The 24,717-nt window shown below is 49.0% G+C and overlaps 1 protein-coding gene across 9 annotated transcripts in view; it reads right to left on the minus strand.

Annotated features, from left to right (window-relative positions):
• RALGPS1 (Ral GEF with PH domain and SH3 binding motif 1) overlaps positions 1-24,717 on the minus strand; it is a 302,552-nt gene that overhangs the window by 266,350 nt on the left and 11,485 nt on the right. For all 9 annotated transcript variants that reach the window (XM_070378968.1, XM_070378975.1, XM_070378972.1 and 6 more), the window contains exons 2-3: positions 22,759-22,837; positions 3,199-3,320 (exon numbers count right to left, since the gene is read on the minus strand). In XM_070378968.1, the coding sequence (XP_070235069.1) occupies positions 3,199-3,255 (57 nt within the window). In that variant the 5' untranslated portion in view covers positions 3,256-3,320; positions 22,759-22,837. The remainder of the gene's footprint in view (positions 1-3,198; positions 3,321-22,758; positions 22,838-24,717) is intronic.

The raw sequence follows: 24,717 nt of genomic DNA on the forward strand, positions 1-24,717 counted from the left end.
TTATTTTTTCTACTTGAAGTTCATTGCAGGAAATTATTATACAAAATGTCAAATTGGCTCTCAAGGCTTGTTTCACGTAGGGGCCACTTGGAATTCAAAGCCTGTTAGCTGATGAGGTGAGAGGTAACGCTGGCTTTGGAGATGGCGTGAAAGTTATACTTAGTAGAGCCCCTTGTTAAGAACACCGAGAGGCCGGCATGTAAAGGAAAGGTCTTCCGTTAAAGAGCAAGTTAAACTCCCCAGATGTGGCCAGTTTCATGAAACCCAACACCGCGGGGATCCCAGAACCTTGAACATACCTTCCTTTCAATTTTATTTAATTTCACCAAATTCTACTTTGGGGAACCAGTCGAGCTTACCACCCCAAAATTGTGCCCTGTTCATAAACACTTTTATTCGTTTCAACCTGTGAAGAGGGATTTTGTGGTTTCCATTAACCTCAACATCTTGGACTGAGATTTAGAGAATATGCTTTTATTAATTCCCCTTTATTTCACTCTTTCCAAAATGGCTATATCTGGAAAAACTTTGCAATCTTACTGGAAACTAGAGGGTTTTTAGGCCAGGGAGGGAAACCAATAGTCAACAACTGAAAATGTGAGGTTACAAGGAGGAGCTGAAACTTAAACCTGTAGACTTCAATAGTCCTGTGTCATTTAAAGGCTTACAAATGAGTCTACTATACCAAAATCTCTAAAATGATCTTAAGATGCTCTGAGCTCTGAAATCAGACAGGCCTGCTTAGAATGCCAGCTCCAAGCAAGCTGCAGTCTGACTTCTTCAGTTCGCTGTGCCTCAGCGACCATCGGTAAAAGGGCACCATTAGAACCTACTCCCCGGGCTGTGGCACTTGTATAAAATGCAGCTTACAAAGCAGCTGGCAGGATCCCCTCCCTGGGTGACACTGTTTCAAGGGACCTGGGAGTGGAGGGTGAGGGGACGGCCATTGCGATGGGACATTCTCCCCTGAGAAGAAGTGTGCTGAACTTCTGAAAAGTAATCAAGACTAATCCTGAGTGCTTCTGGAATTGGCCGTCTATTCGATCGCTCAGTCTCACGAACTCCGAACTCTGAGCTGGCGGCTACCGATAAACCTCTTTGCACGCCCACGATCCCCTCCCACAGAGCAGCCTGGAGCAGCTGACGCAGCTGACTTTCTTCCAGGGAGTGTCGTGTCATCGTGGTTGGGACCAGTGGCTCCAAAGTCACAGAAGCCTGGCTGTCAATCTCCGCCAGCTGTGTGATCTGAAGTCAGTTCATCCACCACTCCTTGCCTCAGTTTCCTCACCTATTAACTGGGGGTCAAACAACAGCCTGTGCCTGCTGGGGTTATTGTGAGGATTAAATGAGATCATGCCTGTGGAATGCACCAAAAAAGTGCCCGGTATATGAAAGTGAAAGTGAAGTCCCTCAGTCGTGTCCAGCTCTTTGCGACCCCATGGACTATAGCCTATCAGGCTCCTCGGTCCATGGGATTTTCCAGGCAAGGGTGCTGGAATGGATTGCCATTTCCTTCTCCAGGGGTCTTCCCAACCCAGGAACCGAACCTGGGTCTCCCGCATTGCAGGCAGACGCTTTACCGTCTGACCCACCAGGGAATATAGTAATACAGCCGCCCGGTATATAGTAAGCACTAAATCATGGGTGGGTATCTGCATAAATATGTCACTCAGTCACCAAAATGTATCGAGCACTTCAATAAGATATGTATTCGTTCATAGGTTCATTTGACACATATTATTGAGCACTCACCACTCTCTGGATACACTTGTACGTGCATATTCGTATAGATACATATATATATACACATATACAGCATGTATGTGTGTGGTTACACTTATATGCGTATGGATGCATATGTATGCTGCTGCTGCTGCTGCTAAGTCGCGTCAGTCGTGTCTGACTCTGTGCGACCCCATAGACAGAAGCCCACCAGGCTCCCCCGTCCCTGGGATTTTCCAGGCAAGAACACTGGAGTAGGCTGCCATTTCCTTCTCCAACGCATGAAAGTGAAAATTGAAAGGGAAGTCGCTCAGTCGTGTCCAACTCTTAGCGACCCCATGGACTGCAGCCTACCAGGCTCCTCCATCCATGGGATTTTCCAGGCAAGAGTATTGAAGTGGGGTGCCATTGCCTTCTCCGATTCATATGTATAAACAGAGACTAGAAAAGAAAGAAGTTTTACTCTAGATGGAATGTAAACTGTAAATGAAAATGGAAGTCTGATTCCTCCAGTTACCAAACAGAGTCCATTCCTGGAATTTCAGGTTTTATAACTTTCCTGTAACACCCCATTGCACTTGCCCCAAACACACACACTCATACAAGGGGCCTTATTTATCACAAGCTGCCCCAGATACATTCAGTGGTGGTGATGGTGGTGGTGGTGATGATGATGCAGTAACTTTATTTAAACCTATATTGGCGCCATCTGGGAATTTTAACAGGTACCCTTAAGTCTGCTTTCAGAACCACAGATCAAACTAAGGAATTTTTTTAAAAGGGTGATAAGCAATGGATTAACCCCTGTGACTTCTAGCTGATTGCACAGGCTCATTTCAAAAGCCCAACTCGACTGGGAGGGCCTAATGAGAGCAGAACTCAGAGCTCCCCTCTTGCCCATTTGTCACAGGAGCCTGGCGATACACATCTGACACGACGGACTCCCCGAGCCTCAGATGACACCCCGCCCTCTGCCCGCCTCCGGTCCATTATGGAACTTGAAAACCAAACTCCCAAACCTCTAGGGCAGGGGCCGGAGCCCAAGCCACTCTCGACCACCAGCCCTTACGGCCGTTTCCTCCTAAGCAAGGTAAACATGAGCGCAGGGCCAGCTGGAAACCCTTCTGTCTGACTTCATCCTGGAATGTGCGACTTACTTATAATCAGCCGCAGCTTGGCCTGGGGAAGGTCTGATCCCTTCTTGCCACCAAAATGGAATGTGGCACTTGCTACAACTGGACGGGGCAGGTATTTGCTTTTCTTTGAAGAGAACAACTTCAGAAAACACCCTGATCCTCAAGGCTGACTGCCTCCCAAATCTCACGTCTGGCGTGGCCGAGGCCTCAGGAAGGCTAAGAATGGTGGCATTCACGGAGCCCTGCAGCCCCCAGGCCTCGACTCAGGGGGCCTGGGTCAGATGCAAGGGCCCCTCCCCACAGCTCCCTCCCCGCCAGCCCCGTCCTCCCAGTGCCGTACCTGTGGAGTGGCGGAGGTGACCAACACGCTAGCCATCAGACCATTCCTCTTGTACATAGTCTCCAGGCCACAGGGAGCTTCAGGGCAGCCTCTGTCGGTGACATAACCTGTCTGGAGAAGTCCTGCAAGGCAAAGGCACGCATAAAAACCAGCCTTCAAATCCAACCTAATCCCACCCTGGGAGAGAGCTGTGCTGGACTCGAGCACGTGACCCCAGAGGATACCCTCAAAGAAAGGTTACAAGCTGTGGTCTTCAGGCTAAATATGGCCCACAAATGTGGTCTGTTAGGCTTGTGCAGGTTTTAGGAATTTTTTTGAAATTAATCACCAACACTTAAAATGGAAAGGTTTCACATAGAATTCTGGGTTTCTGACTTTCCTGGTGGCACTGGGTCCACTTTCCTGCGTGATGGCCATCAGCTGGACTGAGCAGCGCTGCTCCTCGTACTGAAGGGCTTCCTAGGGGCGTTCCAGACTGCACTTGGCCTGGGCGGCCACTTGGGAGCCTGCCTGGCCCTGCTAGGTGCCAGTTTGTGACCTCTGTTTCAGTCTACTGTCCTCTAAAGGACCAACCCACCTTACACATCTCAAGGAATTCAACTGATGAAATAACTTGAACTAATCAAGGGATAAAATCTTAATATACTGGAGACTTTATTTTCACACTTATTATTAAATGTTGGACTATATCATGAAAATGTTTTCAAGAAATCATTTTAAGTATACAGATCAGTGTTTCTTACAGGTGAAATGCTAAAATAAGCTGCTTATAACAGCTAGGGAATATATTTTTAAGTTTTTTAGAATATTAATAATTAACAACACAAAAAAATGTTTAATTTATGAAACAAATATGTTCACATAAATTTGGGAGGGCTTTAGAAAGAATCGATATTTGAGAAAAGATCTGGTTCACTTACATTACGTACACTGTATTATCCTTTCTCAGCATTAGGTGCCTCGTACTTTAAATCTGTGACAAACTATGACAAATTTTTAAAGGGGAAGCATTATTGTAAAATGGAAGAATTATGTAGTCCTAAAGGCTGTATCGCTGTACATTTAATTGATAATGTTCTACTTATTCAGACTTTTGAAGAAACAGCCTCTCTTCAATTAAACATTTTTGTAATGGAATGATGTAAACTGAAGTGATAAAGACTGTTATTAAAATAAAATGTTTATACAAGAAGACAGGTGACGAAGACAAACTGAATCTACCATGTTCCCTATGTACCAGAGTGTTTCATCAATAACAACATGAGTACTGGCTAAGACTTGCAGAAGTCTCACCACGGGCCATGCGCTTTACCTCCAGTAACTCCTCTAACCCTCACGACATCCTCGGGTGGGTCTTGCTACTACTCCCATATTCCATGTGGGGAATCTGAAACCCAGAGAGATTAAATAATCTGTGCCCTGATATCCCACCAAACCATCATCATTCAGGACCCAGCTCAAATGTCCAGCATCATTTCCCCTGGTTATCACACCTGAGCCACTCAAACCAGAACCACTGTTCACCTGCCAATGAGCGCATGCCCCTAGTAGGGCATTTATCACATCACCAAATGTCAGAGCACTGCAGCCACCACCAGCTTTTTAGCAGGAGAGAGCCCAGGACATAATGGGGGCAGGAAAGGAGAAGGCAAAGGGGCCGCCTGGAAGCCAACTGCAATTATCAGGCAGGTGACAAGGGGCCTCTGCGCTAAAGTGGCAGCAGTGATGTCAAAGACAAGCACACAGGCTGAGAGGCAGTAAGGACAGAAACACAACAGACACTGATGGGGGGAGGAGAGAACCAGCTGAGGACGCAAGACTTCTGGCTCGAGGTACCAGAGGATGCTGTGCGCCTCATCGAGAAAAGGAACAGAGGCGGTGTGGCAGGTTTGTGAGAAAAGATGATGAATCTGATTTAGGACATGCTGAATCTGTGCTGCCCATGAGAAAACCCATTCTGGGGAGCACAGTCAAACCCAGAAGTCTCTGGGAAAGATGGGCTGGGGGTAGATCACAAAGAAGAAAGTACCAGCCCAATCTGGACTGCCTGTTATCATCCCGGAGCCCTCAGCCCATCACAGAGCCCTGTGCCACCAGGAAACAAGTCAACAATCAAAAGAGGAGGTCAATGCAACCCGGGCTCTGTCCCCATACGTCCCCAAACCACTCCATCTTCTTCTTCCACCATCTCCTCAACCACAGCCAGTGGGCCTCCTCCCTGCCCTCCTTTATCCCAGAACACTCAAAAGAACTAAGCTGAGCTATAAATGACACCTGAGGCTCAACTAGGGAAAGCTGAATATGGATATTAGATGACCCTGAACTGCTACTCACTTTCTTTGGAGTGATAACAATATGGAGGGTAAGGAGCAGAAGGGCTTTATCCTTAAGTGATGCACCTGACAATTTAGAGGTGAAGTGAATTTGCAACATACTTTCAAATGTATCTGTAAAATACATGTTAATGTTAACAACTGCCATTCACCAACAGTTCTTTGTATCAGTCTCTCAATTTTCCTGAACGCTTGATAATTTTCATACTAAAAAAGAAAGAAGAAAGAAAGAAAAGACTGATCAGGTAAGTTTTTCCTCAAAGTTCAGTTCAGTTCAGTCACTCAGTCGTGTCAACTCTGCGACCCCATGGATTGCAGCACGCCAGGCTTCCCTGTCCATCACCAACTCCTGGAGTTTACTCAAACTCGTGTCCATTGAGTCAGTGATGCCATCAAACCATCTCATCCTCTGCCATCCCCTTCTTCTCTAGCCTTCAATCTTTCCCAGCATCAGGGTCTTTTTAAATGAGTCAGTTCTTCACATCAGGTGGCCAAAGTATTGGCACTTCAGCTTCAGCATCAGTCCTTCCAATGAACACTCAGGACTGATCTCCTTTAGAATGGACTGGTTTGATCTCCTTGCAGTCCAAGGGACTCTCAAGTGTCTTCTCCAACACCATAGTTCAAAAGCATCAATTCTTCAGTGCCCAGCTTTCTTTATAGTCTAACTCTCACATCCATACATGACTACTGGAAAAACCACAGCTTTGACTAGACGGACCTTTGTTGGCTTCAAAGTTAGGGTTAGGACAATTTCATGCCAAGCCACTGACACCCAGCCCTGAAAACACACAGGGGCTCATCCTCACCAGGGAAGATGGCACCATCCATTTACCCGTCCATCTATCCATTCACTGAGCTCCTACTCCGTGTGCACCTTGTTCTAGCCAGGAGTTCCTACCATTTTTTGTACCTTGGACCCCTTTGGCCATCTGGTGAAGGCTATGGGCCCCTTCTCACAGAGACATTCTTAAATGAATAAAATAAAATTACACAGGAAACCAAGTATACACATGACTATGCATGAAGCAAATTATATTAAAATTCAGTTATTATTTTCAAAGCAATTTATAATGTAGGAATATATATATTTCTTCAGGTAAGGTTTTTTTATGTATATATATATATATATATCATTGTATTAAATAGCAAGATCTATTGTGGATCTAATAACAACCCTAATTTTAAAGTAGTCACAAGCATAAATATTCTGAGGTGAAAGTGAAGTGAAAGTCGCTCAGTCATGTCTGACTCTTTGTGACCCCATGGACTATATGTCCACGGAATTCTCCAGGCCAGAATACTGGAGTGAGTAGCCTTTCCCTTCTCCAGGGGATCTTCCCAACCCAGGGATCAAACCTGGATGCATTTCAGGCAGATTCTTTACCAGCTGAGCCACAGGGGAAGCCCAAGAATACTAGTGTGGGTAGCCTATCCCTTCTCCAGTGGATCTTCCAATCCAGGAATCGAACCAGGGTCTCCTGCATTGCAGGCGGATTCTTTACCAACTGAGCTATCAGGGAAGCCCAGTTTCCTGAGCTTCTGAGGTGCGTGCCCACAATAACTACGTGGTATGGAAGTAGCTCCCTGGTAGCTCAGAGGTTAAAGTGTCTGCCTGCAATGTGGGAGATCCGGGTTCGATTCCTGGCTCAGGAAGATCCTCTGGAGAAGGAAATGGTAACCCACTCCAGTATTCTTGCCTGGAGAATCCCATGATGGAGAAGCCTGTTAGGCTACAGTCCACGGGGTCGCAAAGAGTCAGACATGACTGGGCGATTTCACTTCACTTCACTTCACTTCATGGAAGTAGCTATGATTTTATTGGTGACAAAGTCCCAGGTACTATAAATATTACTGTGATTTATTATCTATGTTAATAACTGAGGGAGATGCTAAACTTCAGTTAAAAGTCAGGGAAAATAAAAATGTCATTTTTTCCCATCCAAATTCAAGGAAAGCTGGTCAAGAACACTGTTCCAGATGCAGGGAACACAAAGTGAACAGGTCTTGCTCCCTGAGAACTCAAATCCCAGCGCAGAAGTCAGAAACCACATGTGGACCTAGAAGGCAACTCAGATCTTGAGGGTCTTCAAGGAATAAAATAGGGTGGAAGATGGTATTTGCCAGGGTGGTCAAGGAAGGACTCTGAAGATGCAGCATTTGAGCTGGAGTCCTAGGAAGGAGTCAGCCATAAAAACCAGTCAGAGTGTTCTTCACAGAGGCCACAGCGAGCGCAAAGCCCGTGAGATGCACAGGAGCTCAGCAGGTTTGTGACAGAGAAAGACAGCCACAGCTGGGGGGTCGTCAGTGGAGGCAGTGGAGAGGCTGGGCCCTGCAGGCCATGGTGGGGGGTTTGGGTTTTACCTGGAGGCCTGGGAATGGTTTCTGAGCAGGCGACTGACAAGATCCGATCTCACTGTTTTGGAAGATCATAGTGGCTACTGTGCAGAAAACTGGCTGGGGAAAAAAAAAAAAACCTGTCTGGGAAGCCAGAAATATGGGCAGTGAAACCCAGCTGGGGTAAGAGATGGGACTGCTCTGACTGCTGGCCCCAGGGAAAAGAGCTGGATCTGGGAGGGGTTCTGGACGTGAGACAGGTAAGACCTGCTGATGGGCTGCACGTGAGGGGAGAGGAAAAGAGAGGAATCAAGGACGAATGACTTCTACCTCTGGAGCCCTTATGAACAGATAGATGGTGGCCCAAGAGCCACCTAGTGCTCAGAAGTCCATCCATTCGTTGGCTCAACACCCCCCCACTGAGACCTGGAGGACCAATTCTGGGGACCAGAGTCGACGATGGCGCACCCCTGCCCTCCAGGGTCCTGCAGGGTAGTGGGGGGAGAAAACCAGCAGGGAGCTACTCTCAGGATACCTGGTGTAACAGACAGGTTCACCTTGGGGGCTTAAGACACCACTGAGAAGAGCAAATGCGCTGGTCTTAAATGGATGAGCAGGCGTGTTTTCAGACACGGGTGGGCCGTGGACACTCTGAGCATGTGCAGAAGCCCAGAGGTGTGAAACAACACTGAGATGCCAGAGTGCCAGGAGCACAGGGGGCAGGTTCCCCCCGCTTCACCTGACTCCAGCCCCTGCCCATCCTAGACTAACCTGGGTGTAATAAGCCAGGCAGTGGTCCCCATGGAGTCAGCTTTAACAGATGGACCTAAGATCACAGCCACAGGAACAGCATCTTGCCTCCTGGTCACTCCCTTGATCCTTCAGTAAACTTGGTGACCCCTTCCCCAAGCCCTGTGCAGGGGAGTCAGACCAGCCCCCAAGGAGCTCACTGCAGTCTGACTGCTGTCATCCTGACAATCTATTAGACACTTACTTTGTTTCAAGCTTTGGCTAAGGATTTAAATGCATTAAAAAAAAATCTTATAGATGAGAAAACGGAGTTTCAGAGAGAGAAACTATGCTGTGACTTAGAGCTACGTTCTCACACAGCTGCCTGCCTGCGCCCCCTGCTGGACATGGAGGCAGTCTGGCGTCAAGGAAAGGGCTGCTGCTGCTGCTGCTAAGTCGTGTCCGACTCTGTGCGACCCCATAGACGGCAGCCCACCAGGCTCCCCCGTCCCTGGGATTCTCAAGGCAAGAACACTGGAGTGGGTTGCCATTTCCTTCTTCAATGCATGAAAGTGAAAGTGAACTTGTTCAGTCGTGTCCAACTCCTAGCGACCCCATGGACTGCAGCCTACCAGGCTCCTCCGTCCATGGGATTTTCCAGGCAAGAGTACTGGAGTGGGTTGCCATTGCCTTCTCCAAGGGAAGGGCACCACCCTGCTAAGTTTGGCCAGGCTGACCTGTGCCAGACAAACCCAATCTCCCCACCCTCCCTGTACCTCCCTCACCTCTTACACACACATACTCACACACGCATGCACACACGCTCGCTCACTAGCTAAGCTCCCTGGAAACAAAGCACTGCAGGCAGGAAAAGCGGTTCTCATGATGTAACTTCGCAGGAACGTGGCAGCTGAATCAGAACCACAGAACCGCCCGCGTCTCTGGTTTCTGTGTGACAGACTCCGGTCTCGCGTGTGTGGGCTCTCAAAGAGGGAAGGGCAAGTCCCATATGGGAGGTTGGTTTCCTTCCAGGCTTCAACGTCTCAGGTTCAGAAAACCAAGGAAATAACAGGAGACAGTCTGCTGCAGACCACTGGGGAGAAGGCAGAAAAACCACTTTTTCCTGAGCGTGTGGAGGCTGTTTCAAAGAAAATACACACATCCGGGAACATTCGGTAACAAGAGAGTGCTGTCTTCCAACTGTTTCGGACAAGCTCAGAGGCAGACCCTGAGCCCCGTGTCCAAGCCCGCTTCCTCGCGTGACCGCCCTGCCCTCCTCTGCAGGCTTGGCCACAGCCACTCCATCTTCTGTGTCTGAACCAAAGATGCAGGGGACGGAAGCAAAGAGGGTTGTGCCCACAGCCGACAGTTCATGCCACGTCAGGAGCAACGAGTGTGTGTGCTCTCCCTCTCTCCTCTCTCCGGACGCCTCAGCACGTCCGTTCTGTGTTACCAAGAGGTCTCCCCTGGGGTCACCATCATCCTAGAGCTGGACCACCTGCCAGGAGCCCAGGAGAGGTGCCCCGTGAGGGCTGGCAGCACTATGGCTCCCTTGCCCCGGCCCTCTCCAAGCTGGCCCAGCCTCCTCCTGGCCAGCAGCTTTGTCTGGCGGCTTTCAAAGTGAGGCCCTGGCTACATGAGCACGTGAGGCTCGAGAGGCCGTCCCTCTGGGCCAGGTTCCCATGTCCCACCTGCACCCGCCACCACCCCTTTCAAGCCACCACCACATGTTCAACATCCCACATCTCCCCTCCTCGCTGAGGGCAGAGAGTGGGCTGGGCCAGCCAGACGGCTGAGGAGGCACCGCTGTGTCCCAGGGCCACTACGGCTGAGCCCCCGGCAGGGAGAGAAAGCGGCCGTGCTGGGCAAGAGGGCTGGATTCCAGACTGAGAGTCCGCAGACAGACGGAAACGAGAGAAAACTTGTGAAACTGAGCGAACCTGGAGAAAAGGACCAGGCAGGGCGTCCCCCTAGGGAAGGGCAGCCCCTACATATACGGAGCTGACATGGGGCCACCCCCGCAAAGGAAGACGACAGCACGGACTGAGGACTCCCACCCCTCACACGCTGTGTGCCAAGACCAGGGTGGCAGAAACCAACCAGGGCCATCCGTCCTCAGAAAGTCCAGCCGAGGAATGCCCCCTCCTGGCAGGGAGAAGGGCTTCCAGAATTCTCTACATAAAAGTAATACATGTGCACACTAAAATTACATAAACTGGATAAAAAGGGGTAAAATAAACAAGAAAAGTCCCCATGACCCACCCCTAGTTCCTGTCCCCCAGAGTTAACATGTTCACACAGTATGGGGCAGCACTTGTGTACATAGCCACACACGGATAGATACGTGTGTGTGTGTGTGTGTGTGTGTACACAGCCTGAGGTTCAATAGCCCCACCTCCAAGAGGCTGACAAGCTACAACCACAGTAGGACCGGCAGGAGCTAAGAACAGGACGGCTACAGAGCAAGCTCTCAGGCGGGAGAAGGAGTAGGTCACCTCTGTAGCTTAGAGAACAGATAAACCAGGATCTCCATTCTCACCCATCACTGACCTTGCGCCCTGGACAAGTTGCTTGACCTGGCCAAGCCTCACTTTCTTCATCTGTGAAATGGGGAGAACCGGGGTGCCGAGGGCACAGACGGTTGAAGGGATGCACAGAACGCTGCACGTGAGAAGCGGCCGTGGCACTGCATCTTTAACGACAACCGCCACTGTCATTCTCCTGGGGGCAGGGTTGGGCGAGGGCAATAATGCTCTCAGTATGAGACACGAGAAATCACCCCGAGGGTAAGGCAGTGGGAGGAGTGTGAATGAAAAATATGCAATGGGGGCGAATGATGAAACCTGGAAAAGGCCGCCAGTCGGTTCACAGTGTGGTACCTAAACTAATTCACCAGGTTAACCTGATTACTGTACTGTGGTTACGTGAGTTAACAGGGAGGTTGGGTGAAGGGTATGTGTAAGTGCTCTGCCCAGTTTTGCAAATTTCTGTGTAGAAAATTACTTCAAAATAAAAAGATAAATTTAAAAAGGGATCCTACACCCTCACCTCCCACCCCATAGGCCACCCCTCAACGCACACACATAAGCTCCACCACCAGGCCTGATGCCAGGGACTCGCCATTGCCCACACAAACCATGATCTGACGGTTGCGCTCTGGGGCATGGAGGTTTGGGTATTTTACGCCTGTTATGTGTGGGCCAAACACACACCATCTACGGTTGACAGAGGATGGGATGGAGGGCAGTTTCCTGTAAGGAGCAGCGGGACCCTGCCTTCCTCCTAGTACCTGCCAAGGGCAGAGGAAGCACTGGTGTGGCTGGGGACCGTCCAGGTCACTGACTGGACCCCGTCTGTCAGGAGCATCGCCAGGTGCGCCTCTTCAGGGCCCCCTCCTGTCACTGCTGCTCTGGGATCCACGGGTGGATGGGGCTCCACTTGGGCTCAGCCAGCTCTGACTCCCACCTGTAAGGCCCTGAGCACTGCAGTGCCAGAGGAAGGCGAGAGTCCACGACACGGAGCGAGCTCAGGAGTGTGGGAGGGACCCCAAGCAACTGGGAGCCCATCACTTGCTTCAACTGGCATTGACCAGAGAGCCCTGCAGTGGGTACCAGGCACAGGTCGGTTCACAGAGAGGGTCTTTTGTCCTCTGCTGCTGTTTCCCCTCTGACCAGGTGCCTCAGAAGCTCAAGGTGAGGAGGAGGTTGGCGGGACAGGACACCCACACCCTTGGTCCTTCCTGAAAAATACCACTGAGTCCTGACCATCATGGACAGCCTGGCGCTTCCCACCAGATTAGGAAGGACACTGTCTCCGGAGAGTAAGCCAGGGCGGGCAAGACAGGGCTGGAGAAGAGGGGCGGGCATAGCAGTGGCGGTGGGATGAAGCCTACAAGGAACAGAGGGCTCATCCCTCAGTGCGATGTGAGCTGGGGCTTCAGGGAAACACCCCCTGAGTTTTAAGTCATCTTCCAGGGCCTTCCACATTCTGTGGAGAACACTGAAGGGCAAAGGCAGGTGGGAGGGGGAGAGCTAAAGGGCATGGAGAAAATGACACCTTCACATCAAACTATATGGGTTCAAGACAATGAACGAGGTTCACACACTTGTGGACTTTACTTTTCCTAATCTTGCCAAAATGAGAACACAAGAAACAATGTGAAATCTGTTGTATTAATAATATTGAAATACAGAGAATGATGACAACAACAAACCAGAAATTAAAAGTGCCTAGAAAGTTTGAAGCAAATGGAATCAGATCCAAGAGAAAGCTATGAACATTAGACACATGGCCACAAACCCAACTGTCTCCTCTATCCAAACGATAACTGGCTAGAAAAATGTAATGGCACAAGGGTCTACTAAGAAAGAAAATACATAGAAATAAACTGTAAAAGGAAGGTACAAAAAGCATTTGAAGCAAATTATGAAACTTTACTATTAGACAAAAAAAAAAAAAAAAAGACTTAAATCAAAGGAGAGACATTTCACTCCTTCCGAATAAGGAGAAGATATTATAAAGACATCAATTCTCCCCAGTTGATTTGTAAATAAAATGAAAGTTCATTCTAAATCCTAAGGGGACTCATTCTGGAATTCAACAAGTTGATTTAAAACTTCATCTGGATAATAACTAAAAGCAGCCAAGAAGTTTTCAAAAAAAGTAAAAACTATAATGAAAAGGGACCTGTCCTTCCAGGAAGCCACACTGATGATAAATGGTCAGCAGGACAGAACTTAGTCCAGAAAATAGGATCAATTATACATGAGAATTACTATCTGGTCAAGATGGCATTTCAAACAGTGGGGAAGAATGGATTATTCAATAAATGTTGATGAGGCAATTTGCTATTCACTTGAGAGGGAATTTGTTTAAAATTTTATCAATGTCATTTATAAGGATGTGTGTGTGTGCGCTCAGTCGTTTCTGACTCTTTGTCACCCCCAAGGACTATAGCCCACCTCTGTCCATGGAATTTTTCAGGCAGGAATACTGGAGGGGGTTGCCATTTCCTCCTCCAGGGGATCTTTCCGATCCAGGGATTGAACCCACATCTCCTACATTGCCAAGAGGATTCTTGCTCCCGGCATCTGCTGTTGCTCTTGCTCAGTCACTCACTCTTTGTGACCCTTGGGACTGCAGTACACCAGGCTTCCCTGAGAAGCCCATATAGTTTGGATAAAGATTAACTGCCAGAAAAATACCAAAGGAAACACAAATCATTATGCTTTTTTATTATTATTATTATCCTGGGGTGAAGAAGTCCTCTCTAGGGTGATAAAAAGTTAGAAAATAAAGGAATTTATCGGCAGATTTAACTATGTTTAAAATTGAAACATTTGTATAGGAAAAGACATCAAGAAAGAGATCACAGTCAGTCAGTAAATGGGATACAGTTCTGAAATGCTGCATGAAATGATGAAGTCCTGTTAATACAGAAAGAAGCCACCCATGGGATTTCCCTGGAGGTCCAGTGGTTAAGACTTTGCCTTCCAATGCAGAGACTTTGCCCCCAACTCTTTGCCTCCCAATGTTAAGACTTTGCCCCCAACTCTTCCTGATGGGGGAGGTAAGATCCCACGTGATTCTGTCAAAAAACTAAAACAAAAAACGGAAGCAATAACTGTAACAAATTCAATAAAAAATTTTTAAAATGTGCCACATTAAAAAAAAATCTTTAAAACAGAAAGAAGCTCCACAGGAGCTCTGGCTCACGCTCTGCAGAGCGGCCTTGGGCAAGTAGAGCAGTATTTACAGACACAGAAAGATGCCCGCAGATTCAGGACATATTCACTCTTACTCATTTGTTCATTCAGCAAGTATTTGGTAGACAGTCTAGTATGTGTCAGGTACTATTCTAGGTACTGGGCATAAAGCAATAAAAAACAGACAGAAATCCCCTGGGACATTCTAGTGGAGGGGGAACCGACAATAAATAAAGCATTCGGTAAAATATATGGCACATAAGCTAGTGATAAAAGAGAGAGAAGTATAGCAAGGAGCAGGTACAGACAGAGTGGGGAAGGGGTGGGTTTACAATTTTAAATGGGGGCAGTGGTCTGAGAAGGGATTACTGAGAAAATGACATCTGGACATGTTTTGAAATACTTATATCTACATCTGAACACTCATACGAAAGTACAGAAGGTTATGTACTCAAGTCGTTGGCGTCCCTGGTGGCTCAGTGGTAAAGAATGTGCCTGCAATGCAGGAGACGCAGGTCCGATCCCTGGGTCAGGAAGATCCCCTGGAGAAGGAAATGGCAACCTACTCCAGTATTCTTGCCTGGGAAATCCCAGGGTCAGAGGAGCCTGGTGGGCTGCGGTCCATGGGGTCCCAAAGAGTCGGACACGACTAAGCACCGAACAACAAAGCACGCACTCGTGCGCTCACGTCTTAACGTCAGTGCTCACAGGCGTCACTGTATGGCATTGCTACTTTCTGCTTTCTGTACACTCCAGTACCATCCAACTTCTTCTAAAATAAGTAGGCGACGCATGTGTGAGTAACACAGCATCTGGAGGGAAAATTGAAAGTGAACCTCCACAGACAAGCACTTCGGGGATGCTCCAATGACAGGGATCTGACATGGGAGGTTGGAGTCCAATGTCTGGTGCTCTGGTGCCACCTGGTGGTCATCTACTAACTGAGCAATCTCATTTCCAACCAACCACCTCAAGGTAAAAAAGAGGCAAGATGCATAATAACTGTGTAAAAACCCACCTGCCCTGTGGACAGGAACTGGAAAGGAAATGGGCAACAGAAGGAGTTTTGTTGGGGTGTCAGGGTCATGGTGGGATTTATGTAGCTTGGGATTTTCAATCACAGTTCTATGACGGTGTTTTATTCCTTTCTGTTGACTGCAACGGAGCCTTTCTACGGGGCAGCAGAACATACTCACTCGAGGGACAGGAATGGAGTGAGAGGTGAGGTAAGCAACTCAGAGCTATAACCCAGGCCATCTGCACATATGTCCCCAGGAAGGCTGGGGGTTCATAAAGTAGAGGGACAGGGCCTCAGGTCACACTGAGCTTGGAGGCAGAGGGGTCTTCCCCATGGGACCACCTGGGGGACAAGGTCCCAGGAGTCTGGCTGGGAGGGGAAGCCACATTCGGACCCTCAGATGATTAACCACTAACTGAGCATGTACACAGACCACCAAACTAGTGCCTCCTCACTGAAGCCCCGGGGAAACTAAGGTGCATCCCATGGGTGGGAGGAAGTGACAATCTCCCCACCTCAACAAGGGTGCTGCATGGAATGGGTTTCCTGGCCTTCTCCCACCCCACCCCCAGGCCCCTCCGTGAGCCCTCTGCTCAACCAGCTGTGGCGCCCATCACTCTGGCAAGGACATCTTCTCTCCGGGTTATCTCCCTGCTTGACCATAAGCCCTGGAAGGTGAGAGTCACATCCACTCATTCACCCTCGGAGAGACCTGGGTTTGAATCCTACGTGATGGCAAGCAAGTGCCCCTCTAAACCTCAGTTTCTGCCTCTGTAAAGTGGGGATACAGGACTGTCCGCCCCCCCGTGTGGCTATGATGAGGACCAGGAACAGCACCAGCTGGCACTCAGGAGTAGCAGTGGGTACCAGGCAGCAGTCTAAGCGTTTTATACGCTTTAAGTTCCTGAACCCAGGTCCTCTCTGTGGAGGGTTGATCACAGCGCCTAGCAGGGGTAAGAGCTTAAACACTGTTACTTTATTCCCAGTCCCCAGCACAGTACCCAGCAGTCTGCCTTGTTCTCAGTAGAAATGAAGAAATGACTCCCCCACCCTAGTCTACTTCAGGAAGGTGCAAGGTCCGGGCAAGACTGCAATGCTTAGGCCGCTGGGACAGACACTTGAACTTCACAGTGGACTTCAAGGAGAGATCCCTGCTAGCCTGAGGAGGGTGGGAGACGCAGGGAGAAGGGATGCCAACTCCTGGGGTGGGGGCAGGGGAAGCAGCATCACTCTGGGCTTGGTTCGGCTCACGGAGGACTCAGGCAGAAGCTACCACCCAGAGGGGTGTCAGGTTAAAAGTGGCTGAGACCTGCCTTCACCATCCCTCCAGCTCTGATCCCAGGTGGCCAGGGCTGTGGTCCTGCCAGGAGAGGGTCAGCAGGCAAGGTCACTGAGAAAAGCTGGTATGAGGGAAGGAGGGGGGCTGACAGGTGCCCAACCTACCTAGAGTCACAGGCTCTGCCTGGGGTGGGGAGGACGTGTTCGGTGCTGGGCGTGTGCAGGCCCTCTGCCACCCCTCCCTGACCCGGCCTTTTGGAAGTGGCTTCTAGCCAAGGACGTGCAGGCTAGAACACGTGCCAAAAGGGTTTTGAGGAGACTGGTGGCCACACTCCGCAGCCCCCACCCCACCCTGTCCCCCACAGCCAGGTGTGCTCAGGGGCTGGTTCTCTCCCTGGACCTTCCTTGTCCCTCCTTCTCCTCCTTCCTCTCTTTTCCAGTCTCATTCTCAATGTTACTTCCTCTGGGACCCGTGCTGGGACCCCAGTGTTGCGTCCTCCTCTTACAGGGTTTTAGAGCGCCCAGGCCTCTTAGCACTCATCCTATTTGTCTTAAATTACATTCATCCTTCCCGGTGCGTCACAGCTGTGGCCGTGCTCCGCTGCCTCCCCAAGATGTCCAGCAAGAGGGTCACGCCGGCAGCATCAGGAGCAGCCCACGGCTTCTGGGGCTCACAAGCCCTTTCCTGAGCACCCTCCCTCCACATGCTTCCCATGTCTGACTCTGAGGTTACAACGGGGCAGAGCCTTCCTCCTGATCAGGGAGGACCACTGCTGCTCCTGTTATAATGTTTTGGTTCAAGAATGAGATGTTCAAACACAGAAGGTGTCAGAAGCAAACACAGTGGATGACCTGAACCTTCATCTTATAAAAAAGAAAAACTCCAGTCTCCTTGCTTTCAGGCGTTTATAAAGACAACCTCAAAAGAAACAAACGACAAAAAGGAAAGTGTAGTAATTTATCTGGGTTGTTTCTTGATGTTTCATCATTTTAAATTAAACTTTATTGTACTTTTGTTTAAACTACAAAAATAATGTATCTTTGTTGCCATAAGCCAAACCCAACAGGGGTGTACAAATAAAAAGCCATGAAACCACCCTCCCCCAGAGCCAACCCCCTTCCACACACTAAGGTAATCCCATTGGGCAGACAGGAGTGTCTTCCTCCAAGTTTTTGTGCCAAGCAATATGCTGCTGCTGCTGCTAAGTCGCTTCAGTCATGTCCGACTCTGTGCGACCCCATAGACGGCAGCCCACCAGGCTCCCCGTCCCTGGGATTCTCCAGGCAAGAACACTGGAGTGGGTTGCCATTTCCTTCTCCAATGCATGAAAGTGAAGAGTGAACGTGAAGTCACTCAGTCGTGTCCGACTCTTAGTGACCCCATGGACTGCAGCCCACCAGGCTCCTCCGTCCATGGGTTCTCCAGGCAGGAGTACTGGAGTGGGGTACCATTGCCTTCTCTGCCAAGCAACATAAATACATGTAACTAAGTGGGACTCAGACCAGAAGCCAAGGTTGAACCACAAAGGCCTGTGGGGCCCAGCAGACTGTGTCACTGGCAAAGCTGCAGGTGTATTGGAATGAGGACAGATGGGTCCAGTGGCTAACTGCACCACTCCATTTTGAACATTTGGGAAACACTGAGTTGGCCATAAAAGCCATAAAAGCATTGGAGAGGCAGACTAGATAGTGCTCCTGGGCAGGGTAGCAGAGTTGGGAGGAGCTTAGACTCTGGAGGCCTGGTCACTTCCTGAGCCCTGTACCTATTGGCTAGGTGACCGCAAGATAGTCACTTAGTCTCTGTGCTTCTAATTCCTCCTTTGAAAAGAGGTGACCCAATAGTCCCTTCCTTGTCAGTTCACGGTGAGAAGAAAATTATGTAAAAAGCACTTTGCACTGGCCTGGGACACACTACTACTGGTCACCAGTTTGCAACCACTGCTGGAGACAAATTATTCTGCAATTTGTTTTTTTTAAACCTGATGATGTATCACGGGCTTCCCTCACGTCAACGTGGAGAGAGAGATCTGGTTGCTTTTTCCAGTTCAGTTCAGTTCAGTCGCTCAGTCGTGTCCGACTCTTAGCGACCCCATGAATCGCAGCACGCCAGGCCTCCCTGTCCATCACCAACTCCCGGAGTTCACTCAGACTCACGTCCATCGAGTCAGTGATGCCATCCAGCCATCTCATCCTCTGTCGTCCCCTTCTCCTCCTGCCCCCAATCCCTCTCAGCATTAGTCTTTTCCAATGAGTCAACTCTTCGCATGAGGTGGCCAAAGTACTGGAGCTTCAGCTTTCGCAGCATTCCCTCCAAAGAAATCCCAGGGCTGATCTCCTTCAGAATGGACTGGTTGGATGTCCTTGCAGTCCAAGGGACTCTCAAGAGTCTTCTCCAACACCACAGTTCAAAAGCTTCAATTCTTCGGCGCTCAGCCTTCTTCTTGCTTTTTAATAAATGCCTAATATGTGGCTGATGGGGGTTCCCATCCCTTCCACTTTTTGCCACTACAAACAGTGGTGCAGAAAACAGCTTTGTACTGCCTTTTGCATTGGGGCTTCTGCAGGTCTTGCTACTCAGCTGACAGATATGGATATTTAATACTCATTCGATATTTTCAGATTATATTCCCCAAAAGTTAGAACAATTCATACTCCCAACAGCAGTGTAAGGGAGCACTCATTTCCCTCAGTCACTTGCTAACATTGGTTTTATCAATTTTTGTTAACATTTTGCCACTTAAAAAGGTAAAACAGAACTATTTTTATTTGCATTCTGCTAGTGATGATCTTTTGAGGCAGAAAGTCCCAACTTCTTTCTTTCTCCTTTACTTCTCCAGCAAGAAGACTCCTATTAGCTAAGCACACCCCATGGCCCCTTGTAGCTCGGTGTGGCTAAGCTCTACTCAGTGAGATGTAAATGTTAGTGCCGGGTGAGACTTCTGAGAAGTATGTGAAAGGGCATGCCTCTTCTCCTCTTTCTCCTTCTGGCTTCTAGAATGCAAATGTGATGACTGGAGCTCAAGCAGCCATTTTGAGTCAGGAGGCAATCTGCTATGGCAGCAAGAGCATCGAGACATTAAGGAACCTGGCTCTGTGGTGACTTTGATTCCATCACTCCAACCTCTCTACTCTTTCATGAAATAGTATAAACTCCTACATGTTTAAGTCATTGTTATTCTGGGGTTATCTATTACATGTGACAAAATCTAGTCCTAACACACCTTCTGATCCCCAAGTCAAAACTGAGCCTTTATTTCTCTTTCTGTAACACACATAAATAACAATGCCTTGGTTTTTATTTTCCCTATGTTTATTTAAGTCTCTTAAAAGTGGAACACTCATTTCCCAACTCTCCTATCCATTCTCCCACAGGCTTGGGTTTTACAGAGATGGTTTAGAATTTTCAGTCTATTATGTTTTCTCATACAGCTCTCCTCTATTTTAAAAGTTCTTAATAACACAAAATAAAAATTCCACGTCACAGTAGCAATATCCTGTGAGATTAGTCTCTATGAGCCAAAGGGTGCACTGCCGCTCACTGCCCCCTCAGTCTCCACATCCCCCACCCCAGGAACTCTGCTCTAATTGTCCTTAGGCTAGAGAACTTCGCTGGACATTTCCCTCAGGCACACTTACCAGATGACTTATGCTTTATGTCCTCACATGTGTGAAATGCCTTTCTTTCACAATGACCATGAGTGACAACTCAATGGGCACAGCAAGGACTGCAGCCCTCTCCCTTGAACAGTCTGGAGACCCCGGGCCACTGTCTTCCAGCCTCCAAGGCTGCATATAGGAGGTCCAATGTCAGCCTAATTCTCTCTACTTTGACAACAATCTGTTCTTTCTTCCTAAAAAATTTTAAGATTTTCCTCTCTCTTCTCAGAGTTTAGGACTTTTACTAGAAAGTAGGTCTGAGTGTTGGTTTTTGTGTGGGATGAAAGGATCCATTTAATCTGAAGAATCAAATCTTTCTTCAATTCAATGACATTTTCTTCTATTGTCTTCCTATTACTCCTCCATCTATTCTTTTTTCTCCTTCTGAAACTCCCATGACTCCATGCCAGGTCCCCTGGATAAGGTCTCCAAGGCCTTTCCCTGCGGACAGCATCTCACATTTTAGTTCATTATTTCCATTTCTTGTTATTATTTTTCTGGGTTTTGAGGCTTTTCTTCTACTGGACCTTCCAAACCACCAATTAAAGCCATGTTTTTTAGTTCCAGCAAGCCTCTGGTACACTTTAATTGCATCCTCGTCAGAATTCTCTAAAGTTCTTATACATCTTCTCCTTCTATCCTGCCTCAAAGGACCCACTGCTCCAAGTGTGAAGCTTGGCTCCCCTCTTTCACTGGCCAGGTCCCCACAAAGCTGTCATGTGTCTTTGCCTCCCAGAGGGCGCAGGTTCACGTAGCCCATGCTCACGGCAGACTGCTCGAGCTACAGCGGCACTGGTGAGCCTGGACAACTCCAGCCTCTGTTCAAGGGGACCCACGTGAAATGGGCCGGCACACTGTGATCTTCCTGCTGAGACATGCGGAGAGGACCCCCTGCCCTCTGGTCCCCTTGTGATGACAGGGGCTAGGAGCATTTCTGCCCAGACCCCCTGGGATCCGTGAAATTGAGCAGTCCCTCTGAGGGCATAGGCAGCAAGTAGGTAGCTGCAGCCCTGCCCATGGAATCCATTTCTCATCCGACTCAAAAGCACAGAAAAGAGGAACCCCATTTCTAGAACTAGACTAACCTAGAGTCAAAACTCAACTCAGCCACTTACTTGCTGTGTGATCTTGGGAAAATGACTTATCTCCCAGTCTCAGTTTTCTCACGTCCTCTTACCTTTAAACCAAGTATTTCCAGCAACCTCCTTAAAGGAACCAATCCCTCTGATATATAAGTTTCAGGGAACTTGCTTCTTCTAAGCACTGTATGAATTACTTGTACTGTAATCAAGGAAGCCTAGGGCCCTGGCAGGAAAGCATCAGAAACTTTACCTTCTACCACTTTGTGAGAGTAGCTTGACAGAAGGGTAAGGTACTAGGAAGAATCTGAAAAATATTGTAATATTTCAGCTTTTAACACTTTTGTGACTACTCCAATCTGAATAAGATCTCCTAGGATTCTTCTAGGCAGATATTCCCCTGTGGTCATATGTTGTCTCAAGACCTGAGAACCATGGCTGCAGAGGGGATGGGTGCTGAGAACCATGAGCGAGTCCACGTTGGTTCCCGTCTGGTGACACTTATTGAGCACCTACTGTGTGTAAGGCATGGAGCAAAGCACTGCATGGAACACAATAATGAGCCAGACACAGCCCCTGCCTTAAAAGTGCTTGACGTCTAGTCAAGGAGATAAGGGGGAGGTCAAAAAAAAAGCAGACTGCGATGCAGACTGTGGCCAAGGCCACAAGAGGCCTTGATATGACATGTGTCATGACAAGTGTCATGACAGTTTAAAAGAAGGAAAGCTTAAGTGAGTCAGGAGAGCAGAAAAGCATGCTTAGAAGAGGTGTCGGGTAGGCTGGACAGAACCTCAGGGAGCGAGGCGGGGGGGAGGAAGTGGGCAGGAAGACAGGGGTTGACGAGTAGATTAGAGTCTCTGGAAGACCACGATCATGTCTTACTCACCTTCGTATTCCCTCCCCCATCCTCCCAGGGCTAAGCGTGACTCACACCACGGTTGGCCCTTTCTGACGAAGGCTCTGTAGCAAGGCTAGCCCAAAGTGAGGAGGGAAGCTGAACTGAGAGAGAGGGGGCAGAGGTTTGTGGGGTGAGACAAGGACTTGACTGAGGTTTGGAGAAAGGAGATCACCCAAGTCACCCCAACTGTAGGGAGCATGACACAGAACGTTCGTCTTCTGACCAACAGGAGCAAAAGGATGACACCAAAACAGTGTGGCAACAAGAGCTTTTGCACGAGGAGGAGAGAGAGGAAGGAAAAAACCCTGATCCAAGAGTCAGGAGTGAAAACCCCAGAGCCCAAGTCTCTGGGTGTGGCTCACTGAGGACACCCGAGTCCCAGAAGCCCCTGTGCCCTCCACGGCCCCACAGGCTCGCGGCGGGAGGTTCTCTGACCTCACACCCAAACCAGCCGCACCTCTGGGTGCCACACCCTGGCCCTCTGCTCAAGAGGGCACAGGGCACCAGGGTCAGTGAACCCACTTACCAGGAACACGTGTTGGGCTTCATAATCCCAGGCCAACAGGATAAACCGTCCCAGCAGGTCTCTTTCCAAACAGGAGCCTCTGAAAAAGCAGGGGGGTAATTCGATTTACACGATGTTCCAGATGGTGAGACTTGTTTCTCGACACTCAACAAGGTCAGACCAAATATAGTACAACAAGATCTGATTCTGAGCCTGTTCTGTGAAATGTCACAAGCCTTCCCCATAGATCAATATGCGATACCATTTAGCCGATTGGGTAGCAAAGCCTGCCCTAAAATCACCAAAGTTAACTTAAATCTCTGTGGTCACTATTCTCCTTTCCCATCATGCTTTGGATACACGCTGGTGGAAGCACGGGAGGGTCTGCCAGGAGACTCCACAGGAAGATGCATTCTGGCAGCTGCAAAGCCCGGCCAAGACCTCAGGAAGGGGCCCATGGGGAAAACTCAGGAGTACCTGGCACAAACACCCCAACCCTCAGAGCAAGTGGTCAGGGAGGCAGACCACGTGGCACAGGACAGGCATCCCGCACAGCCGCTGCAGAGGGCCCTGGGGCCAGTCTGCCTTCCCTCCTACAGAGCACCCCCTCTCCGCATCCTCCACCATCCCCAGGAGGGCAACCTCATGACCTCTTCCACTGAGGAAAGCTGACTTCACCTCCCTTGGGTCCCTCCTTTAACCTGAAGTTTCCGCATCGTCTCCTGGCACCCGACTCCCAACTCTGAGGAAGAGGTGTCCGCCTGAGACCCAGGGCTACCCAGGGCACCGCCACCTCCCCTCCGGCAGCCCACTTTGCACCCTCAGCCTCCTCCACTCTCTTGATCCTTCCCCATGCCTGAGAACACCCGAAGTTCTCCCCAGTCTTTCAAACAGCTTCGGTCCTTGAGCTCCAGGCCTCATCCTCCCCGCACCACACCACCTTCCCACCACCCATTAGGTCAGCAGGACCTAACAGCTGAGCTTTGAACATGGTGCACCAGTCCCTCATCTCTCAGCCTCAATAACGACCTCGTTCTCCCCCTCTCCTCCTGTCTCCTCTGCTTGCCCCCTTCCCTTAGTCCTCCCACTTCCAGAGTTTCCTCGCAGCCCTTCCCCTGGGGTCCCTGGGACCCAAGGTGCTCAAGAGGCCAGGCTCTGCTTCCCTCTCTGGCTTCAGGCCACCCCCACCGCAGCCCACACTTCGTGTTCCAGAAGCAAGAAAACAACCCAAACACAGGCTGCTGACCCAAACCGACTGAGGCTCCCTCCTTACCACCTGCTTCTCGCAGCCAGGCCCCTGCTTGGGCTGCCCCTTCTGTTATGACCTTGAGCTACAGCTCATCAAACTCTCCAGTCCTTCACTACTAACAGCTGAACATGCATTGAGCAAGTACCTCTTACATACATAAGCTTATTTGTAAATTAAATATATGTTCTAAGGTACTGATATGTTCGTTACCTTACAAAACAAATGCAAAGATCAAAGGAAGAGATAAAGATGAAGTATGTTAAAATGATTATTTTACTCATCAATACAAAAAAACTTCCATTCTCACCATTAATCATAATTTGAGTGGAACATGACTGATAAGCTTCCTTCCGTCAGCGTTTTAAACAAACTTCCCATGGAAATGCAACATGCGTGCAGAAGAATGCATACAGGAACACAATGCAAGTGCACAGGTCAAAGGGGTCTCACAAAGTGAACACACCCAGGTCACAGCACCCGGATGGGGCGAAAACACCATGATCCCCTCCAAAAACCCACCACACCTCCTTCCATCTCTACCAGCCTCCCACGGGTGGCCACCACTCTGGTTTTCAACAGCAGAGATTACATCTGCCTATTTAAACTTTCTATGAATGGAGCCATACAGGACATGATCTTTTGTGCCTGAATGAACATTATGTTTGTGAAATGCATCCTGATTTTCCATGGTTGTTCACTTACTGTTTTCCCACTGTGGGAGTTTACCGTTC

The sequence above is a fragment of the Bos mutus genome, chromosome 11, assembly GCF_027580195.1.
Source record: "Bos mutus isolate GX-2022 chromosome 11, NWIPB_WYAK_1.1, whole genome shotgun sequence".
Taxonomy (NCBI): domain Eukaryota; kingdom Metazoa; phylum Chordata; class Mammalia; order Artiodactyla; family Bovidae; genus Bos; species Bos mutus.